Below are 22784 nucleotides of genomic sequence, written 5' to 3'. Positions count from 1 at the left end.
CCCCCAGCTGATCCCTCACTTCTCTCGGGGGCCTGGCAGAGAAGAGGACCCACGAGAAAGAGGCAGCTTGTCCTGCGTTGATTGCCCCCAGAGTGGTCATCAGAGCCAGGCAAGACAGGTAGCCCATCCTCCTGCCGGAGTCTGGACACAGACACCCTAGGCTGAGGCTCTTCTAGATGGAGAACTGACAGATTATAGGAACAGAGACCCAAGGGGACTCCCGACACATGGAGACCAGAAAAGGGAGAGGGGGGGGCACAACAGCAAAGAGACAGAGAGACTTAAAAATGTGTGAGAACACACATGGTGATACCTACCTGTGACCCCAGATCTTTAATCCGCTGAGCCCTCTTACCAGCCCCAATGAGACTGTTTTCAAAACAGTACATCTGAGAAAGAGGCACAAGCCGAAGTCAGGAGGACACAAAGGCTCATGGCACCTGCCAGCCCAGACAGGCAGGAGAGACATGCTCCTGGTTGGGGCCCGCTAGAAACCAGAGCAGTCATCTGTCCCCAGCAGGACAGGGCAGACCCAAACCAGCTCCTCTCCTTCCCCCGAGGGCCTCAGCCAGAGAGCTTCCTCATCCCTAAAGAGCCCACTGCTGGGCCTGGGCTTTCCCTAGACTCTGTCTGGAAGGCCTGGCATACCCTGGGCCTATTTTTGCATCTGCTTAAATGGCATCCATTTGTAAATCCCTCCTCCTCCGGGAAGCTCTCTCTGACTTCTCTCCCCGAATACTGTCTTTCCCACACTGCCAGGCTCTGCCCCATTCTGTATAGCCCATTCTCTTGGGAGGCAGCAGCTCTTACCATCCATCCTCCTCCTATCCAGAGCGCTTCATTCGAGGTCAGGGACCACAGGGTTTCCACACCGGCAACCACATTTCTATTGATCTGTGGATTTGTCTTCATTAGCTGGTGCCTCCTCTCTGTCTGTGAGCCTGGAGGAGAGAGAAAATTAAAATCGATGTGAATGAATAAGCCAGCATGGGACCCCTCCTAGCCTCATCTCGGACTTGTCAGCTCTCTGCTGCCCACTTGCCCCTTCCTGCCTGGGGTCATCCTCGGAGCCTCTAGGGGCAGCCTGAAAGGGGTGCTAGGGAAGGAAAGCACCCCAGTACCTCACCTAGTATGCCATGGGGTCCTGTGACTGTCCCTGGCTACACAGTAGGTCCGGTGGATACATATCCTGACTCCTGTCACCTGGTCCCAGGAGGGAAGGACAGGTAGGCACTGAGTCTCTTCTGGCTGTCAATGGCCATTTCTGGAAGGACAGGTTTCCCCCCCACACAAGCCTTGGGCAGTCCTCCTTCCTGGCTGGAGCCCCGGGGGACAAAGCAGAGGAAGAGCCCTGTTCCCCTCCCAACCCTCAGGGCCCACTCATCCGGTGTCCATGGCAAGTGGCTTCCCACCCTCCACTCCAGTCCCTGTCCAGGCTGAGTGTCCTTCCTAGGAGACATGAGTGGTGCCCGTCTGGCAACACTGAGGTGACTCCAGGGCTCTAAGGTCACCTGTCCTGCTGGCCTGGTGAACTACTTCCTGGCTGACCTCGCTGCCATGCACAGCTGTCCCCCTGGGAAAGGTTCTCAGAGAACAGTCAGCAGAGGGCTTTATCTAGGGCTGGGGCCGGCTCAGGGAAGGAGATACAGGCTGGCCTTCCCCTGGGGTAGCTCCTGGCAGGGTGATGTCAGACCAGGAAAAGCAGCCAGGTGGGTGGGCTACATCTGTTCCTGGGGCAGAGGGCTATGGGCAGAAGAAACAGGGCGGAAGGGATGCCTGGGTGTTACATTGAAGTCTGATTTTTATTTTATGTGCATTGGTGTTTCGCCTGCATGTGTGTCTGTGTGAAGGTGTCAGATCCTCTGGAACTGGAGTTACAGACAGTTGTGAGCTGCCATGTGGGTGCTGGGAATTGAACCCAGGTCCTCTGGAAGAACAGCCAGTGCTCTTAACCGCTGAGCCATCTCTCCAGCCCTGATTTTTAAAAATCTTATCAGCTTGTGTAGTATTTGGGCTTTTTTTCCCCTATTGGATCTATTCTTATTGAGTTACTCTGCCTCTCTCTTCTCCTTCCTCCTGTCCATTTCACAGATGAGATGATTGAGGCTCAGAGTGAGGTATATTGCCCAGAGACATCCAATGCAGAACCAGAGTTCAAGCCAAGGCAGTGGGCATGCGTGAGACAGCCTCCCCCATGCCAGGGCCGGCAGCAAAAGACCCAGAGGACACAGAAGGGCCCTCATGGAGAGAGGGATGAACCAGACATCTGGAGGGGAGGGTTCCTGAGAGTGCTCATTAGGTGAGACAGGGGCATGGACACCATGTACATGCTGGGCAAGATGGGAGAGCAAGGATCCCAGCCAAAGATCCCAGCTCAGCTTCTAAACATCCTCTGAGGGCATGCAGCACTCTCCTCCTCCTGTGAAATATGATTGAGGGTCCATGCTCCCTCAGGAGTCAGCCTCACCCCTGGGAAGTGGGACTTGGCCCAGAGCATGGAAACTAGCCCCATACTAGGGGACATGAGCCCATGACGGATGTCCCTGATCTCTTTGAATGCTCATAGCCACTAGAGAGGAGACCATCATTCATCCATGGCTCCACCAAGCACAGATAAGAAAACAGCCTGAAGGTGCACATCTGGGAAGTGACAGGGGACGACACAACCCAAGTCTATGGCTCAGCTGGCCCCGCCTTCAGCATCCCATGATCCCTGGCTGCTGCCACCAAAACAGCCCCCCCACACACACACCTATTCTTGAATTATGGGTGCCACGGCCATCCTGGCAGGGCCAACTGCATCTTTGCTGTGCCAGCCTGGTGTCCAGGGAGGACTCACTGGGGGTGCCTGTGCCCACCCCAAGGCCCGATTATCATTCCTTTACGTTAAAAATATTTTTTGTTGTTTTTAGTATGCAAAATTTTCCACCATCTGCTGCTTCTTGGCAGGATGTTGGAAATATCTCCCTACTTCCCTAACTCCCATAGGCTTCTGGAGACTCGGGGCTCCTTGGAGCAGAACAGCCACCGCTCCCGAAGGTCTTCCAGGCTCACAGCCTGCCACCATCTTTGCAGGTAGACGTGGCATGGCCCAGGATGGGGCATGGTTTCCCAGCTTTTCAGAGAGCCACCTCAGCAGCGTATCCGCTGCTGGGCTGACCTCACACTCAGGTAGCTGCTGGGTCAGTCTCTTGGTTTTTGCCATGAATCTTGAAGAGGTGCCTGGGATCATGGACAGAGGTAATGGCTAAGCAGAGCCTGGAGACAGGTCCCCAGGCCCCCATCCCTGTCCCCTGAGCCATCCCAGCTAGGTGTCTTGACAGGACAGCAGCTGCCACATGTGTCCTGTGAGACATTCAAGGGAGAGTTTCCAAAAAGGAAGAGTTCCACCCCCCCACCCCGCCTCATGTACCAAAACTCAAGAGTTTCCATGGTGACAGTCAAATTGCAAATCCATCCAAGAATGAGCTAGAAGGGGAAAAAAAAAATAAAACTGCCCATCCCCAGAGAAACAGGCCTGGCTGGCTCTAAGCTGCCCATCCGCTGCTTATGGTGAGGGCCCAGCGTGATGGGGGAAAATCTCAGGGATGCCAGAGCCTCCAGCAAGTGGACCAGGAAGTCAGATGGCCGTGAAGGAAACCAAGATGGGAGGCTCCCCTCCTACCTCGTGGTGGAGCCCTCTGAGTGCGGGTGAGGATACCTCCCACAGGCTCTCAGACCAGTGAGTGTCTACCAGGGTTTTCCTACCTCTGTTAGAAAGGCAAAGCATGGCGGAATACAAGCGCTTGTCCCCGGACCTGTCCCAGGTCTGGCCCTTAGCCACTCCTAGCACCTTGTAGAGGATGAAGAGCAGAGGCGAAAGATTTACGAGCCTGAAAGCTTCATTTAGATGCTGGAGGATTTACAGTCCCAGCCACCATTCAGAGGGAAGGCAGCATTGGTACCCGGGTGGCAAATTACCCAAGGTTTGGGTTTTATGGGAACAGGGAAGAGAAAAGCCTGCTTCCTTGACCACTGGAAGAAGCCACGGCTACTTGGGCAACATATTCGTGAGACTCAGGAGTATGCAGCCTCTTCTTTCCCTAGTGGCCAGCCACTGGGCAACCCTGCCTTCTTTAGCTTTCTGAGAGCAGATTGGAGATGAGATTTGCGTCTTCAGAACAAAGACCTGATGGCTACAGCTTAGCCCCAGCTTAAAACCCCCGGGCATGGGGCTAGGCACATGACTCAGTCAGCGAAGTGTTTGTTGCTCGAGCCTGAGGAACCTGGGTTCTGCTGCCCGGCACCCATGTGAAAATCTGACACAGCAGCTCACACCTGAAAGCCTAGCACTGGGCAGGCAGAGACAGGCAGGTCCTGGGGCTCACCGGCCAGTGAGTCTCAAAAAAAAAGGTAGATGGTGATAGAGGAAGACATCCAGTGCCAACCTCGGACTTCTGTGTATACACACACACACACACACTTGATACCAAAGCCTGGCCCAGCTTAAAACCTCGGGTACAAAGAGGCCAGGCAAGGGGACAGAAAGAAATGAGTCTCTGGGACAGCCGGATGGTCCCCGCCCTATGATCCCATGGTGAGATCAATTGTCCGTCGAGGCTGTTCCCCCTTTTCCATGGTTGCACCCTTTGGGTTTCACAGGAGACGAAGAATGAGTCAAATGAGAGCAATGGGGGGGGGGCTTCCAGAATTTGTCTTGTTTCTGTGACTTCTTTTAACCCTCGTACAGCACAGGTGCCCTTAGGGACCAGGTGATAGGTACCTCCCCCCACCTCCAGGGCTGTGCTGTTTTGGACAGGACATACAACTCTCCATAAATCCTATCTAGCAACTTGAGCCTGCTCCCAAGCCCACTCCTGGAACATGTACAATAGACCACAGAATGCAAGGGATGCCTCCATAACCAGCTCCTGGCACATCCAACCCCATCGTCCCTGCTGGGCCCCTTGACATCTCAGAGCCCTGTCCCCAGCCCAGCCACAGGAAGATGGAATATTTCCAGATCAGGAAGTGTTGATCATGCATAAATGTCTCTGCCAGAGAGGTGGAGAGACCACCGTGGAGGTTAGTCACCAGCCCTCATAGGTACTGCCCTACCTCCATTAGCATTAGCTAGCTCCCATCCTGTGTTCCTTTATTGCCCCAGAGGGGGGGGTGCGGGACGCTGTTCCCAGCGTCTTAACAGCAGCCCCACCACTTCCTGCCCACCGCCTCCCACCTCCTGTGTCTGGGGCCCTGTGGGGTTAGTGTTTAGTCAGCACAGCAATGAGTCAAAACCACGTGTTCATAGCAGGGACGCCAGTGGGGTCTGGTCTCAGTGGATTCACGTTCAGACCCGAAAAGGAACTGCCAAGTCAGTCGGTTCTTACGTATAATTCTCATGGACCCACCCCCATCCCTCTTCATCCCTACCTCTTGGTTCTGTCTGAAACGGCCAAACCGGAAGTCTTGCCAGTGGCATATGAGAGAGAGAACCAGAGCAGGAAAGGGTAAGAGGCTGGAGCAGAGGAAGGCAGGCCAGGGACAGTCACATATTCATCACCCAGGAATGCACACAAGCCTCCTCTTGGTGGACAGGGGTGTGGACGAGATGATGGGAGTCTTTCAACAGATCTGTGTGGCTGGGACACCCTGACTGAGCAAAGAGTTGACAGACGCATCTATGGAATCTACTTTTAAAAAGGAACTGCTTGTTTTAAATAAGATAAGTAATGAAAATTTTTTGGTCTAAGTTTATCAGATGTTATTGGACTGGACATTGTTAATATATATAATGGAGTTTTTATCTGAATCTGTCAAATGTTAATGGACTAGACATCATTAATGTAATTTTTGTCTGTATATATTGTATATACTTATTAGATAGTTTTTCTTGTATTAGTTATAAGCTTTCTTTAATTTTAGACAAAAAGAGAGGAGATGTGGTGGTATTGTGTTTCTCAAAATATTGTGTACCCTAATAAATTTATCTGGGGTCAGAGAACAGACAGCCACTAGATACAAAGGCTAGAAAACGGTGGCACTCACACCTTTAATCCTAGCATTCCAGAGATAGAAATCCCTCTGGATCTCTGTGAGTTCAAGGCCACATTGGAAATAGCCAAGCATGATGACACGCCTTTAATCCCAGAAAGCCAGCCTTTAATCCCAGGGAGTGGTGGTAGAAAGCAAAAAGATATATAAGGCGTGAGGACCAGAAACTGGGAGGCTTTGGCTGGTTAAGCATTCAGGCTTTTGAGCAGTAATTCAGCTGAGACCCATTCCGGATGAGGACTCAGAGGCCTCCAGTCTGAGGAGACAAGACCAGCTGAGGATCCAGCAAGGTGAGATAGCTGTGGCTTGTTCTGTCTATCTGATCTACCAGCATTGACCCCAATAACTGTCCTCGGGTTTGATTTTATTAATAAGAACTTTTAAGTATCATGCAACACGCATCCACAGGAGGAGACACTTACGGTCATCCTGTGGAATGAGGAAGGGTCGTGGACGGAGGAAGTTAAGTCTAGTGATGATGGTGAGGAGGTGACAGACTCAGCATCTACTGAAGAGGGCTGGCGAGTGCCCAGTTGGTGGGTGCTTGCCTGGCACGCACAAAGACCTGGGTATGGGCCCCAGCATCATAAAACTAGGCATGGTGAGGGCTGGAGAGATGGCTTAATGTTAAGCCTGCATACTGCTCTTGTAGAGGACCCAAGTTTCAGTTCCATACCCCCCATATCAGATGGCTCACAACCTCCTATAATTCCAGCTTCAGGGGGATCCAATGCCTCTGGCCTTCATGGGCACCCGCACTCATGTGCATATACCTGCACTGGCATGCATGCATGCATGCGCACACACACACACTTAAACTTTAAGCAAACAGAAACATAACCATGATGGTATGTACCCAAATTCCCAGCATGTAAGTGGTAGAGGCAGGTGGATCAGAAATTCAAAATCATCCTTGGCTACATAGCAATTCAAGGCCATCCTGCCTCAAAAAAAAAAAAAAAAAAAAACATTTTGGTGGTAACCCTGACAGGACAGGTAAAGCAAGGTGAGCACTGTGTCGCATCCTCAAGCACCTACTGTGTGCTGGCTACTGCTAATCTCTGAAGGCTAAAATGTTTAGCCAGCTCCAACTTTGGCTACTTGTTTCTGTGACCTGAGACCCTCACCCAGAAAATGGCATACGCTAAGACACAGAGACTTTCTAGAAGGCTCTGGATCCAGGTGGAAGGCCCATTCCCTCCACTTATTCCCACAGAGACGTTCCCTAACTGACCAGCACTTCTGTGGATGCCTCATTGCCATCTCAGAAGATAACGCAGCCCCTAGAAAGGGCTTGGCGGGTCAGGGGGAGCCTGGTAGCCAGCCTGGACAGGGAGCAGTTGTGGTCCTCTTCCAGCAGAGGGAACCTTTGGCTCCTGAGCCTGGAGGAGGAAGCTCCCCTGCTGATAGCCTAGTGAAGTGCTTTGGGAAGCCCTCGACCCCCCCACCCCACCCCAGCACTTGGCCTTTCAGAGGAAAGCACACAGCTCTGCACCTCCTGCCTGGTGACCCATCCCTGAGTCAGTCACCTGTAAGAGAGGGCGGTTTACCTTTGAGCCTACACCTACTTATTACCTTCATTATCACTTAGTTACATGCTATGTAAATTAGTGAAGAGAGTCAGAAAAGGAGCCAGAACTGTTTCGTTAAAAGCAAGATTTTGTGAAACTTGAAGAAGCAACTTGCCTTTTTTTTTTTTTTTAAATCTATTGAATTAGGCGTGGGCAAGACAACTGTAAAAAGCAGAAGGAAGATATGGAAAAATCTAGGAAGATCCTGCTGTCAGATCTTATTTGCCATGGTCTTTAAGCTCCGGTGACCAGAATGGGACCCAGAGCCACAGGCCATGGGACGGGTTGGGCCACATGGGCCGGTTCTCAGAAGCACCCAGGCCTGCCTCAGAAGGCTGGCACACGGATGTACGTCCCTGCTAAAAATTAAAATAGAACGTTTGAAGGATGAATATATCCTGTATTATGACACCCACGGTCGGCGAACCAGCCAGAGATGGTGTCGGGTGCAGAAAAGAGGGGGTTCGGCTCCCTCTGAGCACTTGCTCTTTGTGGTTCATGACACCCCACTATGCGCCTGATGAGAGTTAAGTGGTTGGGAACCACAGCCAGTCTTCCAGAGTCAGGAGCCCATCTTCTGACTGCCATGGGCACATGCCCCAGTCTCCTGCCTGTGCAATGGGGTGGGGCTATTCCCAGCCGTTCTGAAACTTTCATGAGTTCATGTATGTGAAAGCCTGTGATAAGTTTGTTGTCCTTGAAGCCATGGCCTTGGTGTTTAGTGTGGCCAGGCAGAGGCCTCAGTGTCCCTGTGTCTACACCAAAGGAGGGCACCCACTCCTACCAAGCAAAACGGCTCCAGTCCACAGGTAGGCCATGATGCATTAGCGATGGCTGGCCAAGGGATGAGCCTTCCCTAATGATGCAAAGCATGTGGGTTCCATGTCTGCCTCCTCACACCAGATCTCACCCCCGCATATGGTGGAAAGGAGCTCCTGTTCCCCATACCATTTTATCTCATGCCCCAAACAAAAGGGTTACCTGAAATTCTAGGCCACTCTGTGGTGGCAGGTGGCCAGAGGGAGGCCTTCCCTGGCCCACTGTCCAAGCAGGAGAAAGTCATCGCGACCTCCTCTGCTCTTGTCTGTTCCAGTGGTTTCCAGTGACAGTGACTCGGACCTCAGCTCCTCCAGCCTGGAGGACAGACCCATGCCCACTGTGGTCAAGGGCACAAAAGGTGACGAGCCCAGAGGAGACTCGGGTAAGTGTGGAACGTCAGCTGTTTGCTGCCAGAGGTGCTGGGTGGCTCTTTGGTTTCTTTGGTGGCAGCTTCTCTACTGGCGTCTGAAAAGGGTCCCTGGGAAGGAGGGAGCCTGGAGGCGTGTGTGAGGGATGGGGAAGACGTGCAGGGCTGACAAGAAGCAGGGCCACTCCCTCCTCACACTCTTCCTCAGAAACACCCTGGTCAGCATCGCTCTCTACCTCTCGAGCGACAAAGGGCCACAGAAGTTAGGTACAGCTCCCTGGACCATCCTTATGACCGGCCGTATGACTGCAGTGATGTCCCCAGCATGTGCCATCACCTCCGGACTGGCACTGCCTTCTCTTCAACACAAATGAGGTGGAGCAGGCCAGCTCCAAAGACCCCTCTCAGGTTGAGCCCCTTTTGTGACTCCTGACATGGGTTAGCCTAGGCAATGAGGGAGCAGAGAGGGAAGGGAAGATGGAAGGCTTTCATCTCTTTAGGCACAAGAAAGGCCTTCAGAGAAAAGCACCAGCTTCCTCGATGTCCTCTTGGGTCTGAGCTAGGACCTTTGAAGGAAGTTTCAGGGAGGCTTGATTTTGGTGTGTAAAGAGTGGGCCTTACCGTATCTGCCCCAAGCCAGGCACACCTTTAATCCCAGCACTCAGGAGGCAGAGGCAGGCAGATCTGTGAGTTCGAGGTCAGCCTGGTCTACAGAGTGAGTTCCATGACCAGCCAGGGCTACAGAGAGAAACTCTGTCTCAAAAAAAAAAAAGAGGAACAATATCTGCCACAAACTAGAATAAGATGTCTTGATATAACAATGTATCAATGATATAATAAGCTGTCCTGTAGCTGAGACTATGACCTCAGGCCAAAGATGACATGGCAGGAATCCTTGTTGGGAATGAAAATTTGGGCTAAGTCAGAAGTGGCAAATGTCTGGCACACACACTACCACCTCTCTGTCCAGAGCCATGACAGACATTACTAGTTGATCACCGTGCTCTTTCCCTCAGAGCCCTGATGTGCCTTCAGAGTCTTTCCCCCAAGTGCTCAGTATCGGGGGATGAGGCAAGAGGTGAAAACTAGTCCTGGACTTGGCACCAGCAGCCCCAAGAGGCTCCACTAGGAGACTGTTGTACGAATTGCCTGCCAGCCTTGGTTTCAGGACAGGCGTCTCCCTCCTCCTACCTGCTGGCTCCTGGCTCCTCCCTCCACACCAGCTGTCAGCTGGGTGGGACCATCTTGAATAATTGTGTCAATTTCATACATATCTCACCCTCCCCGACTGTTCTCGTCCCCCACAGTTAGTGTTTTTATTGTTCTTATTTATTTATTGGCTTAGAGGCCACAGCGCATGTGTGAAAGCCATAGGACTACTTGTGGGAGTCAGTTCTCCCCTTCCCCCATGTGGGTCTGGGGATCAAACCCAGCGTGCCAGGCTTGTGGGCCAAGCGCCTTTCACCCAGGGAGCCATTTCTCCAGCCCCTGTCATAGATGCTGCAGTGCGTCACTCCATTTCCCATCTCCCTCCAGGTCACTCCCTCCCCATCCCAGTTCCCAGGCTCACACACAAAACCACAAATGCACGCCTATACGCCCTGGGAGTCTTTAGTGGTGAAGGTGACAAGTGCTGTCTTAATACCACCTTCTCCTGCTCGCTGCCTTCCCAGACACACAGTCCCTTCCCCACCCCTCACTCTGTGCAGGTAGGAAAGGCTCCTCATTGCCCATTCTCACATTGGTGACGCGTTACTCAGGGAAAGAGCCCCTTCTGCTGATCCAGTGTATCTTAGGTCAATCAGCAGAGGGTAGAGGTCTGGCTAGAACAGGCAGGCATGTGGGTGGGGACTGCTGGGCAGACAGGCCATAGTTACCACCCCTAACTCCAGGTAAGATTGAGCTGGCTCTTTGCTAGCAAGCTCAGTGACATCTCCATTCCCATCCACATTCGTCTCTTGCAGGTGGCAGCATGGAGTCCCCCAGGATGGGGCCTGCCTGCCCACCCAGCCATCTCTCGGGCAGCCAGAGCAGCCTGGCCAGTGAGACTGGGGCAGGTGCCACAGACCCACAGGGAGGCACCCCACCCCGGCCTGAGCCCAGGGTGCCCGGTGAGTATGGCCTTGTCTCTGCTCGTCCAGCAGCCTCTCCGCCCCCCTCCTCCCTCCCTAGTGGCCGATGACATTTTCAATTCCTCATGTTTACTGAGCTCTGTGCCAGGCAGTGGGGAACAAAGGGCAGCCAGCCCCAGCCCTGACCAGAGGGACTCAGAATGGTACCACCATCTTCTGCTCCTGTCCCTAACAGCCACAGGCAGTCCTCACTGAGCCTCGCCTGGGAACAGTGGAGTGGTGTCTGTCCTTATCCTCCAGAGCCCACCACCTCCAACGATGGCTTTCTGGGAGCCTTGACGTACACATGTGATGTACACATGTGATGTACACATGTCACGGGTGTAGAAAACAATGCTCTCCCCCTGCCTTGTGCTCACTGGTCCAGCATGGGAGCCTCATGATGTGGGGTACTTCTCATCCTCAAGCCAGAGAAAGCACAGACTCCTTTAAAGACCAGCCCCAGCTAGCCTGGGCAACCCCGGCCAACAGCCCACAGGCACAGACATGAAACAGCTTCTGATGTGTCCCTTGGGGTCTCCCTCAAGTAGCCTGAATACACCCCACTAACCATCCCGTCCCCTGTCCCCTCTCTACAGCCTCCTGCAGCCCTCTATAGGATGCATTCTAGTCCCAGCCCTAACACTGTGAGTTTGGGCACACCAGCAGTGAACCTAGGTGGTGCTAGAGGTCGAAACAGTCAGACATAGGCCAAGAGGTCACTGCCTTGAAGATGACAGACAAGGTTTGGACAGACAAACCGAAGCGCGGGTGTGCAGATAACAAGCTTGTGAGCACAGAGCACACCGACAGTGCAGCCTGGCCCTGGACCAGCCCTGGCCTCACACTTCTGTTTCCTCCCAAAGCTGGGCTGTCGCTGGGGAGGAAGCCAACCACCACCACTCACTATTCAGTGGTCTTTTTCTCTCTCTGCCAAAGGCAAAAGACAGACATGGACAACTCCTCGCTGCTGATGGGGCCACCCGGCACCCCTAGACTGAGGCAGACCCTCCAGCGGAAGATTCGGAGAATACAGAGCCAGGCCTCCTGGCTCCTTTCTGAAGGTCCTTGAGACCTCCTCACCAGCACCCTGATGGCCTTGACCGCCAACTCAACAGACCAGTGTTTGGGGACGAGTGTGCTTGCCCCCATCTAGTGCCTTGCTGCCCCCTTATCTACCACCTCACTCAGCCCCCCCCCACCTTTATTTATTGCCCTACCCACCCACCCCAGTCATCCCCATGTTTTGATTTGCTTGGGTCTTGGCTTGGGCTGGAAGGGCCTTCCTGTATGCACTGAAATTTCATCGGGACCACACAGGGCTTTCTTTGTACGAATGCTGAGAAGAAATCTAACCCTGACTGTGACCCTGCAAAGCTGAGTGACCCCCTCAGTGTGAGCCTGGAGCTGCGTGTGTCCTATCTGCCCCAGGCTACCCCAGGAGCTGGGTTTAACCCAGCTTTGAGGTTTCTCTGAAGCCCCTGTTGGCCTCCAGGTTTTTGCTCAGCCCGGGCACACAGCTCCCCTAAGACATTAAAAACACTTTTTGCTTTTCATTAGAAAACAAGGCGCCCAGCCTGCCTCGTGCTCACTGGCCCAGCCTGGGAGTTTAGCATTCTCAAACCAAAGAAGGCATGAAAAATATTCAAAATACAAATGCTTCTAGAAAACCCTTCCCTGGGTCGGGTGGGGGTGGGGTATGTGTCTATGTCCTTCCTTCCCTCTCAGTCCAGCTCCACCCCTCCCCACCACCAGCCCTTCATCCTTGGAGGTTTTCTCTCCAAGGCCTTCACTGTGAGCCTTTTGCCCTTGCTGGCAGAAGACAGAGAAACTCAGTTTCCCTGTGACATGTCATGCTTCAGCATTAAAATAATCAACATGAGACTTTTCATGGAGTCACTCTTGATCCAAAGACCACAGTTGCCACATTCCAACCTGTACTGGGGATGGCAGTGGATGGATTAAAATAAACTTTTAAAATGTACTGCTGATTCACTGAAACCCTTCCTAAAGCCTGAGTCAGAGGAATCGGTTAGATCAGGTCTCAGTGCAACTCCTAACACTAAAGCAAGCCCAGCTGTGCAAAAACGAATTAAAATGGGTTCAAGAGACCTGTACAAAAATTTTTCTAAATAGACACTGACTTCAGGCTACGTGTGACAGACTGGGCACATGCATCATCCTGTCTGTCCCACTCAACACAACCTAAAGGAGTGAAAATGGATTAAACCACAAAGACAAAGGGATCGGAGGGGGTGGGAGACGTCTGAAAAGCTGAAAAGGTGAGACAGTAAGATGCAGTCATCCTCAGCCTCCCTAACCCCCAAGATTCGGGTTGGAGGAACCAGTCGCAAACCCACCCACTTGCTCTGCATCTTCTCTAGAAGACTCAGAACCTGGAGAGACCTGGAAGTTCCGCAAGGGTCTCAAAAGCACTGGGTTTGTAAGGGATTGGCCACAGGGGCTGAGGTTGTAACTCAGTGGTAGCGAGCTCGCCTAGAATGTGGGAGCCCCAGCCAGCGCTCAATCCCCAACACTGCAAAAAAGAAGGAACAGTGAGCCCTGACCTCTGACCTCATTCCCTTCATCCTCTTCCCCATACCTACCCCATGGACTCTTGGCCCACATGGCCTGGTGACTGCCCTTCCCTAACCCCGATAACAGGTTTACTGCTGGCTAGAGCGGAACTAGAAATGCAGCCAAAGGCTGGCTAAGGTCCCTTGCTGAAATCTAGAATGATCAGTAAAAAAATCAGCCATTTGCCTGATGACAGCCAGGCCTGCTTCCTCCCTTCCCCTCCCCCAAAGCAAGATGCTTGCATTTCTCTGGGGAACTCATGATGGACCCTGGCATTAGGGAGTCCCCAAGCATCAAGTCTCGGCTCATTCTCTGCTGGGGGAGACCACAGTCTGTAAGCCCCATCCATGTGTAGAGAGCAACCTGCCTGCCTTGTTCTTCACATGGTGGGAACAGGCAAAGGCACTCAGAGCATGGTGGAGCTAATAAATAAATAAATAAATAAATAAATAAATAAATAAATAAATAAATAAATAAATAAAACCTAGAGCATCCAGCGTGCAGGAGGAAGAACTTAGGTCCTCTGAGGATACTACTACATGAAACAAGAAAATGCAGGAGTAAAGGCCCAGGTTTCATCCCTAGTGATACCAAAAATTAAAAATTAATGACAATAACAATGCTACTTTTTAGAAAAGAAATTAATGTTCTTCAAAATTAAAACTCTAAGACCACAGGAGCTAGGGAGCTGGTTCAGGAAGTACCACTCCACAGGCAGGGGGACCTCAGCTTGATCTCCAGAACCCAGGAGCATGGTGGCATGCCTTTGTATTCCCAGAGTAGGGGAGGCAGAGACAGGCAGATCCCTAGGGTCTGCTAGCCTGCCTACCTAGCGTACTTATCAAATTCCAGGCCAAATGAGAGACCCTACCTCAAAAATCAAGATGAAGAGCTCATAAGAAACAATTCACCTAAAACTGACCTCTGTGTAAAAAGATAAAACTTCAGACCGGGTGGTGGTGGCGGCGGTGGCGCACGTCTTTAATCCCAGCACTTGGGAGGCAGAGACAGGTGGATCTCTGTGAGTTTGAGGCCAGCCTGGTCCACAGAGCGAGATCCACGACAGGCATCAAAACTACACAGAGAAACTCTGTCTCGAAAAAACAAAACAAAACAAAACAAAACAAAACAAAACAAAACAAATTTAAAATGGAAGCTGAGAGGGAGATAACCTCCAGGGAAACAAGACAAAAACCAGAACTATGAAAGTGCTGGGGATGGCCGGTAGAAACCGAGGTCTTTCCCTAGCACAGCGTCATGGGCATGACTGTGCACACCTATAATCCAGCACTCGGGAGGCAGCGACGTGAGAAGTTTTTCAAGCCCATCCTCAACTACATAGCGAGTATGAGGACTACCCTGGGCTACATGAGACTGTCTGTGGGGGACGGGGCGAGGGAGGGACGAAAGAGGCTAACAGAAAAACTCCAACAATATAGAAGGTCCAACTTCCAGCTAAAGGGACCTTCAAACTGAAAAATAACAGAAGAGAGGAAATGACGAGGACTCGTGAGCGTCAGGGGCTGGAGGGATGGCTCAGTGGTTCAGAGCACTTGCGGCTTTTGCAGGGCACCTGGGTTCAGTTCCCAGCACCCATGTCCAGCAGCTCACAACCTCCAGCACCAGGGGATCCGATGTCCTGGCCTCTGTGGACACCCCCATGGAACGTGGCACACACAGATAAATAAAAATAAATCGGAAAAGAAAAATATCAAAGGAGAGAAAAGTGATGCGGGGTCTCGTGAGTGTCCCCAGCTGGGCTCTAAGTTAGTGGTGGGGAGCCCTGGCGGGCGGCTGCCCAGCAGGGGGGCTACAGAGAAGCCCCACCGTTCAAATGGCTAGAAGCAATGTTTTCAGCATCGGGAAATGGTAAAGGGAGCCGGAGAGATGGCTCAGCACACATTGCTCTTCCAGAGGACCTGATTCCATCCCCAGCACCCATGTCAGGCAGCTCACAACCGCCCGTAACTCCAGCTCCAGGGCATCCAGCCCCAGAGCACGTGGACTCACATGCACACACATGCACACACGCATATACATGAACTCCCCTAGCTTGAGAAAAATGGGGGCTGGAGAGATGGCTGCACTAAGAGCACTTGCTGGGCTTGTTGAGGGCTTGGGTTCATTCCCAGCACCCACACGGAAACTCAAAACCATCTGTAACTCCAGTTCCAGGAGATCCAGTGTCCTCTCCTGGCCTCTGTGGGCACTGCATACACATGGTGGACACGCATACAAGCAAAATACCCATATGCATAAGTTATTAAATTTTTTTTGTTTGTTAGGGACAGGGTCTCATTATATAACTCTGGCTGTCCTGGAATTCACTATATAGACCACCCTAACCTCAAACTCACAGAGCTCTGCCTGCCTCTGCCTCCCAAGTGCTGGGATTAAAAGTGTGTACCACCATGTCCAGCCTGAGTTAAAAAATATATATAAAGAAAAAGTGGTAAAAAAAAAATTTAACCTAATTTAAACATTGCAGAGTGTACACAGGTATTGAAATATCACATGGTATGCCACAAATTCATACAATTCTCAAATTTTTGATGTATCTGTTAAAAATAAATTTTAAAAACCAAATGAGTAGCTGAGGCTACAGCTCAGGGATAGAGCATGTGCCTATCATACATGAGGTTCCGGGTTCAATCCTCAGCATTACACAATTAACTAATTTACTAAGGTAATCATTATTTCTCTTACTACCGTGACCACAAATAATAACAAAAGCTAACTTAAGGGAGGAAAAGGTACTCTTAGTTCATGGTTTCCAGAGGTTTCAATCCCTGATAACAGGAAGGAACGGCAGAGCTGAGGCAGAGCTGATCTGGCCACTTGGAATGAGGAGCCCTGTTGTAGTGTTCGGGGACACAGACAGACAGACAGACAGACACATGGAAGGTGGAGGAAACAGAAAGGGGGAGGAGACAAGAGAGGATAATGGGGAAATGGGATCCAAGTACATTCTATATATATATGAAATTGTGAAGGAATAATTTTTTTTTAATTGAAAGCCAGAACACAAAGAAACCATATATTGTGAATGCCGAGGGGAAGCGATTCCTGGTCCAGACACACTCAGCCAAACGTCTGCCAAGTGTGCCGGGAGAAGGAAGGTGCTCACAGGAGTTTTTTCACCTTTCATGCAGGATGTGCTCCAACCAGACAGGAGGAGATGAGCCGGATAAGAGGGTGGAGGGTTTATCCATGAGAGCTAAGGTATGGCATACACAAGTAAACCAGAACATCTAAAACTTAAACCAGTAGACACAAAGACCGAGACACAAGGGAGCTGAAAGTCCCCAGGGCTGCCGAGGGAGGCACCTGGGGTAGACTGGGATTGCCATTTATTCGGCAAGCTAGGATACTTGAAACTCTGGAATCTTTATTAGGTAAGTACACATAATGGGGCTTGTGCATGTGCCACAGCACACATGTGGAGGTCAGAGGACAACTTCGTGGAGTCTGTTCTGTTTTTACATGACTTCAAACTCAAGTCATCACCTTTGCATGGCAAGGGCTTTACCCACTACCCATCCGGCTGGCCCCTAGAGTCTTTTAGTGGAAAGCGTACCTATCAAAATTATAAACCCAGAGAGGGCGGCCAGCAGCAGTAAGGAGCGCTCTGCCTATAGCAGGGGTGAGGCGGCGAGGAGCTGCCAAGCAGAGAGGATAACCCATGAGCTGCACTGCAGCCTCCGATGCAGGCCTCCGAGACAGTGCCATCAACTCAGGACTGCTTAGCAAGGGTGCAAAAGCAGCCCACATTCACGGAGAGCATTATGCAAATTATGCCAGGCTCACAAAGACAGATGCTCTATATATTCTCACATTGTGGTTCCTAGATTTTATACAGACACATAAAAGCTCGTGTGTTTATGGTAATACAAGAAGTGGATGGTCTAAGCCGGTGGTTCTCAACCTTCTGAACGCTGCGGCCCTTTAATACAGTTCCTCATGTTGTGGTGACTCCCCCCAACCATAAAATTATTTTCGTTGCTACTTCATAACTGTAATTTTGCTGCTGTCATGAATTGTAAGTATTTTTGGAGAGAGAGAGAGAGAGTCGCAACCCACTATTGAGAACCACTGTTCTAAGAGAAGAGAGAATGACGGGAAAGGAGAGGCAGGACGGGGAGCTGGGGAAGGGAGGGTGGAGATGTTCCACATACAATATATATGTGTGGGCTGAGAGAGGGTTGGCCCTAAGACAGCATTGCAGAGGACCCGAGTTCAATTCCTGCCAGCACTTGTCAGGCAGCTCCAGGAGGGTCTGGCCTCCTACAGCACCTGTATTCACATGCACACACCTACACACGCAAATTAAAAACAAAAATAGTATATACTTGTAAAAAGTGATTTTAAAGCACTCCTACACTCAGTAGAAACTTAGTAGGGGGTGAGTTTTCGTTTACTTTGTATGTGTTTTCATTTACATGATGTATGAACGTCTTGCCTACATACATGTCTGCGCAACACGTGCATGTAGTGCCCGAGGCAGCTAGAAGAGTGCATCAGATCCCCTGGGGCTGGAGGCTGTGAGTCACCACGTGGGTGCTGGGAATCAAGCCAGAGTCCTCGGGAAGAGCAGTCAGTGCACTTAACCGCTGAGCCATCTCTCCAGCCCCGAAACTTTGAGTTTTGTTTTTCTGTTTGGATGTTTTGTTTTTAATCTTCCACACTGATTAACTCTATACAGTCCAATTCCTCCTGCAATGTAAGCAGCGGCAGCGGCAGCCGGGCCAGCGCTGAGACCATGAGGGGAACAGCCCCGCCCCCAGCCTGCTCTGCTGCAGGCTTCCGGTATACAGAAGGACCCCATGCATTTCAACCTAGGACAGACTTGGAGGAACAGAAGCCAGCCTAGATCTGGGGGCTCCTGCATCTACACCCCAGCCTGTAGGTGGCTGTCCCCATACCTCTACTCTAAGCTCTAGGGCTCTCCCCATGCCTCTAAGAATGGTCAAAGGCCTCCCAGTCCACTGCAGCACACACATTCCACCAGACCCCAGGCCTAGCTGGACCCCTCAGCCCCCACACCCTGCAGCTCCTAAGGCAAACTACAGATGTGTTCCTGAAGACAGCTCATCTCAAAGTAACCCTGTACAGTTCGGCTTTACGGCTGAGATGGACTCCAGACCCTTCCACAAAGTCAGGGGCTGCTCCAGAGTCCAGAATCCTCTCAGCTGCCATAGAACCGACAAATCATTTCTTTACAGAATGCATTCAGGGTCCCAACCAGCCAACTTACCACTTGGAACTGAGTGATGAGTGGAGAGTGGATTGACAATGTCTGTCAAAATCCAGAAGCACAGAAGTGTCTCAGACAGCAGGTGACCTGGCAGTCTCTGAAAGAGGATGCAGGTACAATGTTTATGACCTTGGGATACCTGGTTTCCAACCGCAGCTTCACTACGTAGCACCCGAATTCACAGTTGATCTCTGTGCCTTGGTTTGCTCATTTATAAAATGGAGAGACTTCCCTCACAGGACATCTGTGGCCATTTAAAGCATAAAGGCCTGTGGGTTCCTACCAGCATGTCAGTCCCAGCTGTGAGCTGCTGCTCCTACAGGATGCAAGCATGTTGCCAATCCCAGTCATTCAGATGCCATTAGGGCATGGTGCACGGTGACCATCTAACTGATGCCCCTGCTTTGCCCTCTGCAGCTTTGAACAGTGAAGCTCACAGTGCTAATCTGGCCATCAGCTGCTTGCCAGGCAGCTGCGGGGACCAAGTGTAGTTAGAAGTTGGGGCTCAGCAGAGACAAACACAGACAAGGCCTCTACCCTCTGCCACCTCCGAGTCGCCCAGAAGACTGTGCGAACACTGGGAGCTCTCCGAGGCGTCTCTGGGTTAGAGGAACAGAACTCTCCTGGGTAGGCACCAACAAACGGCTACCTCTCCTCATAGGGTATCAACCAGACAGAGTCCAAAGTGGGGAACCCATGCATTTATTGGACTTACTCACCAGGCATAAGTGACCCCAAAGCACTTGCCCATACCCGCAGAGATGGAGTTCAGTTACCCTCCTGCTCTCCGTACCCGCTGGATGCCTTCTGAGATCTTGCATGTACCCCACATGCACTTAGGGCAGAATCACACACAGCTGGCTGGGAGGTGCAAGAGGGTGTGGCTAGAACCTCAGCTGAGGATCCAATGACCCTCCCTCCTCCCTCCTATGAGGCAGCATCAGGAGTCAACAGGCCCCATCTGTAGGGTCCCCGGCAAGTAGTCACAGCTGCCCTGATGAAGATGGCAGCTGGTATACTCAGAGAGCTGCACTCTACCACAGAGGCAGGGGCGGGGAACCACGGGACGGGACGGGGAGAGGCTGAGGGGGTCTTTTTCACACTCCAGGGGCAGGAGGTCTCCCTGTTGAAACCTCACTTTGAAGCCCGTTGGGTCTCCCAAGTGCTCTTCCCAGGGCTGACAGCCCTAATCCTGTACTGCCTATGGCACCTGGCACAGACCTTGGCAGAGGAAATGAGACCAGAAGAGAAAGCACACCTTTCTCGCAGCCCCAGGCGGGTACCTGCCTTCAGCTAGCTCCTCAGCATGCCACCCCAGCTGGAGCAGCTCTAGCACACCGAACATCTACAGACAGCAGAGTCCCCTCAGACACACTCAGCACATTTGAGCCATTTCCACCACCACCCAAAAAAAATTGGGGGCTGGTGTCCTTCGCTAATGCAAAAACACCGTGTCTGGCATCGTATCTGCCGGTTCCCGGGAGCCCCTCACTGTGTCTGCCTCAGTGAATTGTTGCTGCATTCTGGCTGAGCGCAAGGTGCACCCAGCTGAAGCTGTGGGGCTGGGAGCAAGGGAGGCCAGCATCAAGGACTCCAGGCAGCACCCTCCCTCGCTCCCCCTCTGCTCCCCCTGCCTCCTCCCGGGCTGAGCTTTGTTTGCTGACAACAAACAGCTCTCAATTCCACCCCGCCAAGGCCAGAGAGAGATGAGGCATTTTGCTGCGAGGGGAAGATAATAACCATGGTGGCCACCGTTTGTTGAGTCAGACACCGGCCACCAGCTTTAGGGGGTCATACCCACCCAGGAGTCAGGCCCTTTCACTGTCCCCATTGTACGGAGAAGGACAGCAGAGACATCAAGAGAGCCTGGTGAGGCACCCGGGGTGAACGGATGCCCAAGACTGTGCTGTGAGCCTGAGGCTGCCGTGGAGCCCGGGATTGGTGGGAACAAATCAGGATTCTGAGCGTGAAGGAAGCAGATGCAGAGCAGCCTGGCTATGTGAGCAACACACATGGGATTAGGTGGAAGGGGAGACAGTTAGCCCGTCGTCCTGCTGGAGAATTTCCTAGTGCTGATGTGACGTGAGAATAAAGCCCAGTCCCCACACACAGATTCACCCACTTGCTGGAAACTGCCTGGTGCCTATGGCCCGGGATGGTGAGAGCGCCCGGTGCTAACATCTGTCTTTGTTCACTGAGCTGGACCTAGTGAAGCTTGAGCTTACTAATGCCTGGGCTCAGTGCAAGGGGGGATTTGATTAAGAGGACTTCCAGGAGCTTCTGTCAATCGAGCATCCTCTCCAGGCTTCCGAACCCTCAAACCTGAGCATTCACAGCCTGACAGTGTGGCCAGGACATACAGATGACCCTTGAACTCCAAGAGGGCATAGCTCCCCAGAGCCTAGCTTACCTCACAAGTCCTCACAGGCACTTCATTCTCCCATGGGCAAGTGTGTGTGTGTGTGTGTGTGTGTGTGTGAAAATTACATGTAATTCGCCACTTTAACCATGTCAGGAACTCAGTTCAGTGACAGGCACTCACAACACTGCGTGTCCATCCCCACCACTCACTGGTAAACCTTTGTGGTCGCCCAAACTGTGCCCCCATTAAGCCATAGCTCCCGCACTTCCCCACTTCCGGCCCTGCCAAGCATCTACTGTCTCTTATTTTTGACTACACTAGATACCGAGTTTAAGTGGAACATGTAATACAGGCCCATTCTGTTTGCAGATTTCACTTAGGATAGCGTCTTCGAGGTCCTTCTATGTTGTGGCATGTGTCACTGCACGGATCTAATATGAGATGCTGACCCGCTCATCTATGGGCATTTGGCTGCTGGGATCACAGGGCTCTGCGTATGTGTCCAAGCTCCCCTCCTTTTAACGATTTTGTAATGGCTGTCTGGGCCATTGTCGAGCTCATTCCCTGGCACAGAAATCCCAGGAGACAATTAGAATTTTGTTACATACCTTCTCATTCCAAGTGGGAAGAACCAGGGCACAATCACAATCAGAAATAGCTGGTCACATAAACAGCCCTTAGGAGAGTCTTTGCTTCTCTCTGAAACTCCACAAGGCAGGCCTCCCAGCCCATTACCAACCGCAGCTGACTGGCAGGTGGGCCCTGCCTCATAGGTTTGCTTCTGGTGCCCATCACATCCTTATCTGGTCCAAAGCTGAGCAGGCTGGAGGCTTTTAGGGGACCCATGAGCTGGCCTGGGGGTTAGTGTCACCCAATTGACGACACAGGTTACATTCAGCTCATGGGTCCTTTTAGACTCGGCCAGGAAGGTTTCAGACTCATGCATCAAAGGCCGCTGTTACTTTGCCCAGCTTTCAACAGGAACTGACTGTGCAGATCCCACTTCCTCATGACATCTCACTACCCAAACAGGCGGCCGAGAGTCCAAGGTCACAACAAGCAGCCCCTGTAACAGAAAGCAGAAGAAAATGTGGCTCCTCAATGGGAAAAGGTCTAAAGCCATTCCTGGTGTCCCCCTGACGGGTATAGGTACCTGTATCCTCTCCTTCCTCATTCGTGACCATGAAAGAAAGGGGAACATATCTGCTCTAATCACGGGTAGACTCTTGACCACCCGTGACCTTAATGATTAATCTTATCCATGGAAAAGCCACCATTCAAAAAAAACTCTGATGTAAACATTCCCTTTGACCCATTTTTCTTGTTTGTTTTTTTATTTTTAAACACTCGGTGGATAATTTACCCAAAATCTAGAGAATATGGAATGCTTTTTCCTTAGCCTGTTGATGTCACAGCAACTGGAAAGGAAGAAAAAAAAAAAAGCAGGCATTCAGGGCATGAGAGGGCAAAACAAAAAGCAGGCTTTGAGCAGGGAAAGATAAAGAGAAGGCAGAATTTGAGAGGCCATGCAGAAAGAGCAGGCATTAAGACCCAGTGCAGGCCTCATCTCCAGCCTCCACCCAAGCAAGCTGATCTGTCCTTGCCTCCAGCTCTTACTGGCTCCTGGCAAACTGATACCAAGGCAAAGGGCCTTTCCTGTCTTCTCTGCCAACTAACCACGGCAGTGCCT

General features: G+C 51.6%; 1 protein-coding gene and 1 long non-coding RNA gene across 9 annotated transcripts in view; one reads left to right on the top strand and one right to left on the bottom strand.

Annotated features, from left to right (window-relative positions):
- Rph3al (rabphilin 3A like (without C2 domains)) overlaps positions 1-12885 on the top strand; it is a 151040-nt gene extending 138155 nt beyond the window's left edge. For all 8 annotated transcript variants that reach the window (XM_015996198.3, XM_042282411.2, XM_042282413.2 and 5 more), the window contains 3 exons: positions 8698-8805; positions 10755-10901; positions 11841-12885. In XM_015996198.3, the coding sequence (XP_015851684.1) occupies positions 8698-8805; positions 10755-10901; positions 11841-11875 (290 nt within the window). In that variant the 3' untranslated portion in view covers positions 11876-12885. The remainder of the gene's footprint in view (positions 1-8697; positions 8806-10754; positions 10902-11840) is intronic.
- Positions 261-22161, bottom strand: LOC107401265 (uncharacterized). The gene is made up of 4 exons (XR_001578023.3): positions 21703-22161; positions 18733-18829; positions 811-941; positions 261-389 (listed from the first exon to the last, which is right to left on the bottom strand). It is a non-coding gene; the product is annotated as an uncharacterized LOC107401265 (long non-coding RNA).
- Between the last annotated feature and the right edge of the window lie 623 nt (positions 22162-22784).

This window comes from Peromyscus maniculatus, chromosome 8, assembly GCF_049852395.1.
Source record: "Peromyscus maniculatus bairdii isolate BWxNUB_F1_BW_parent chromosome 8, HU_Pman_BW_mat_3.1, whole genome shotgun sequence".
In the NCBI taxonomy this organism is placed as follows: Eukaryota; Metazoa; Chordata; class Mammalia; order Rodentia; family Cricetidae; genus Peromyscus; species Peromyscus maniculatus.
Note: the sequence above shows the minus strand (reverse complement) of the source record. Positions and strands in the feature narration are given on the sequence as shown.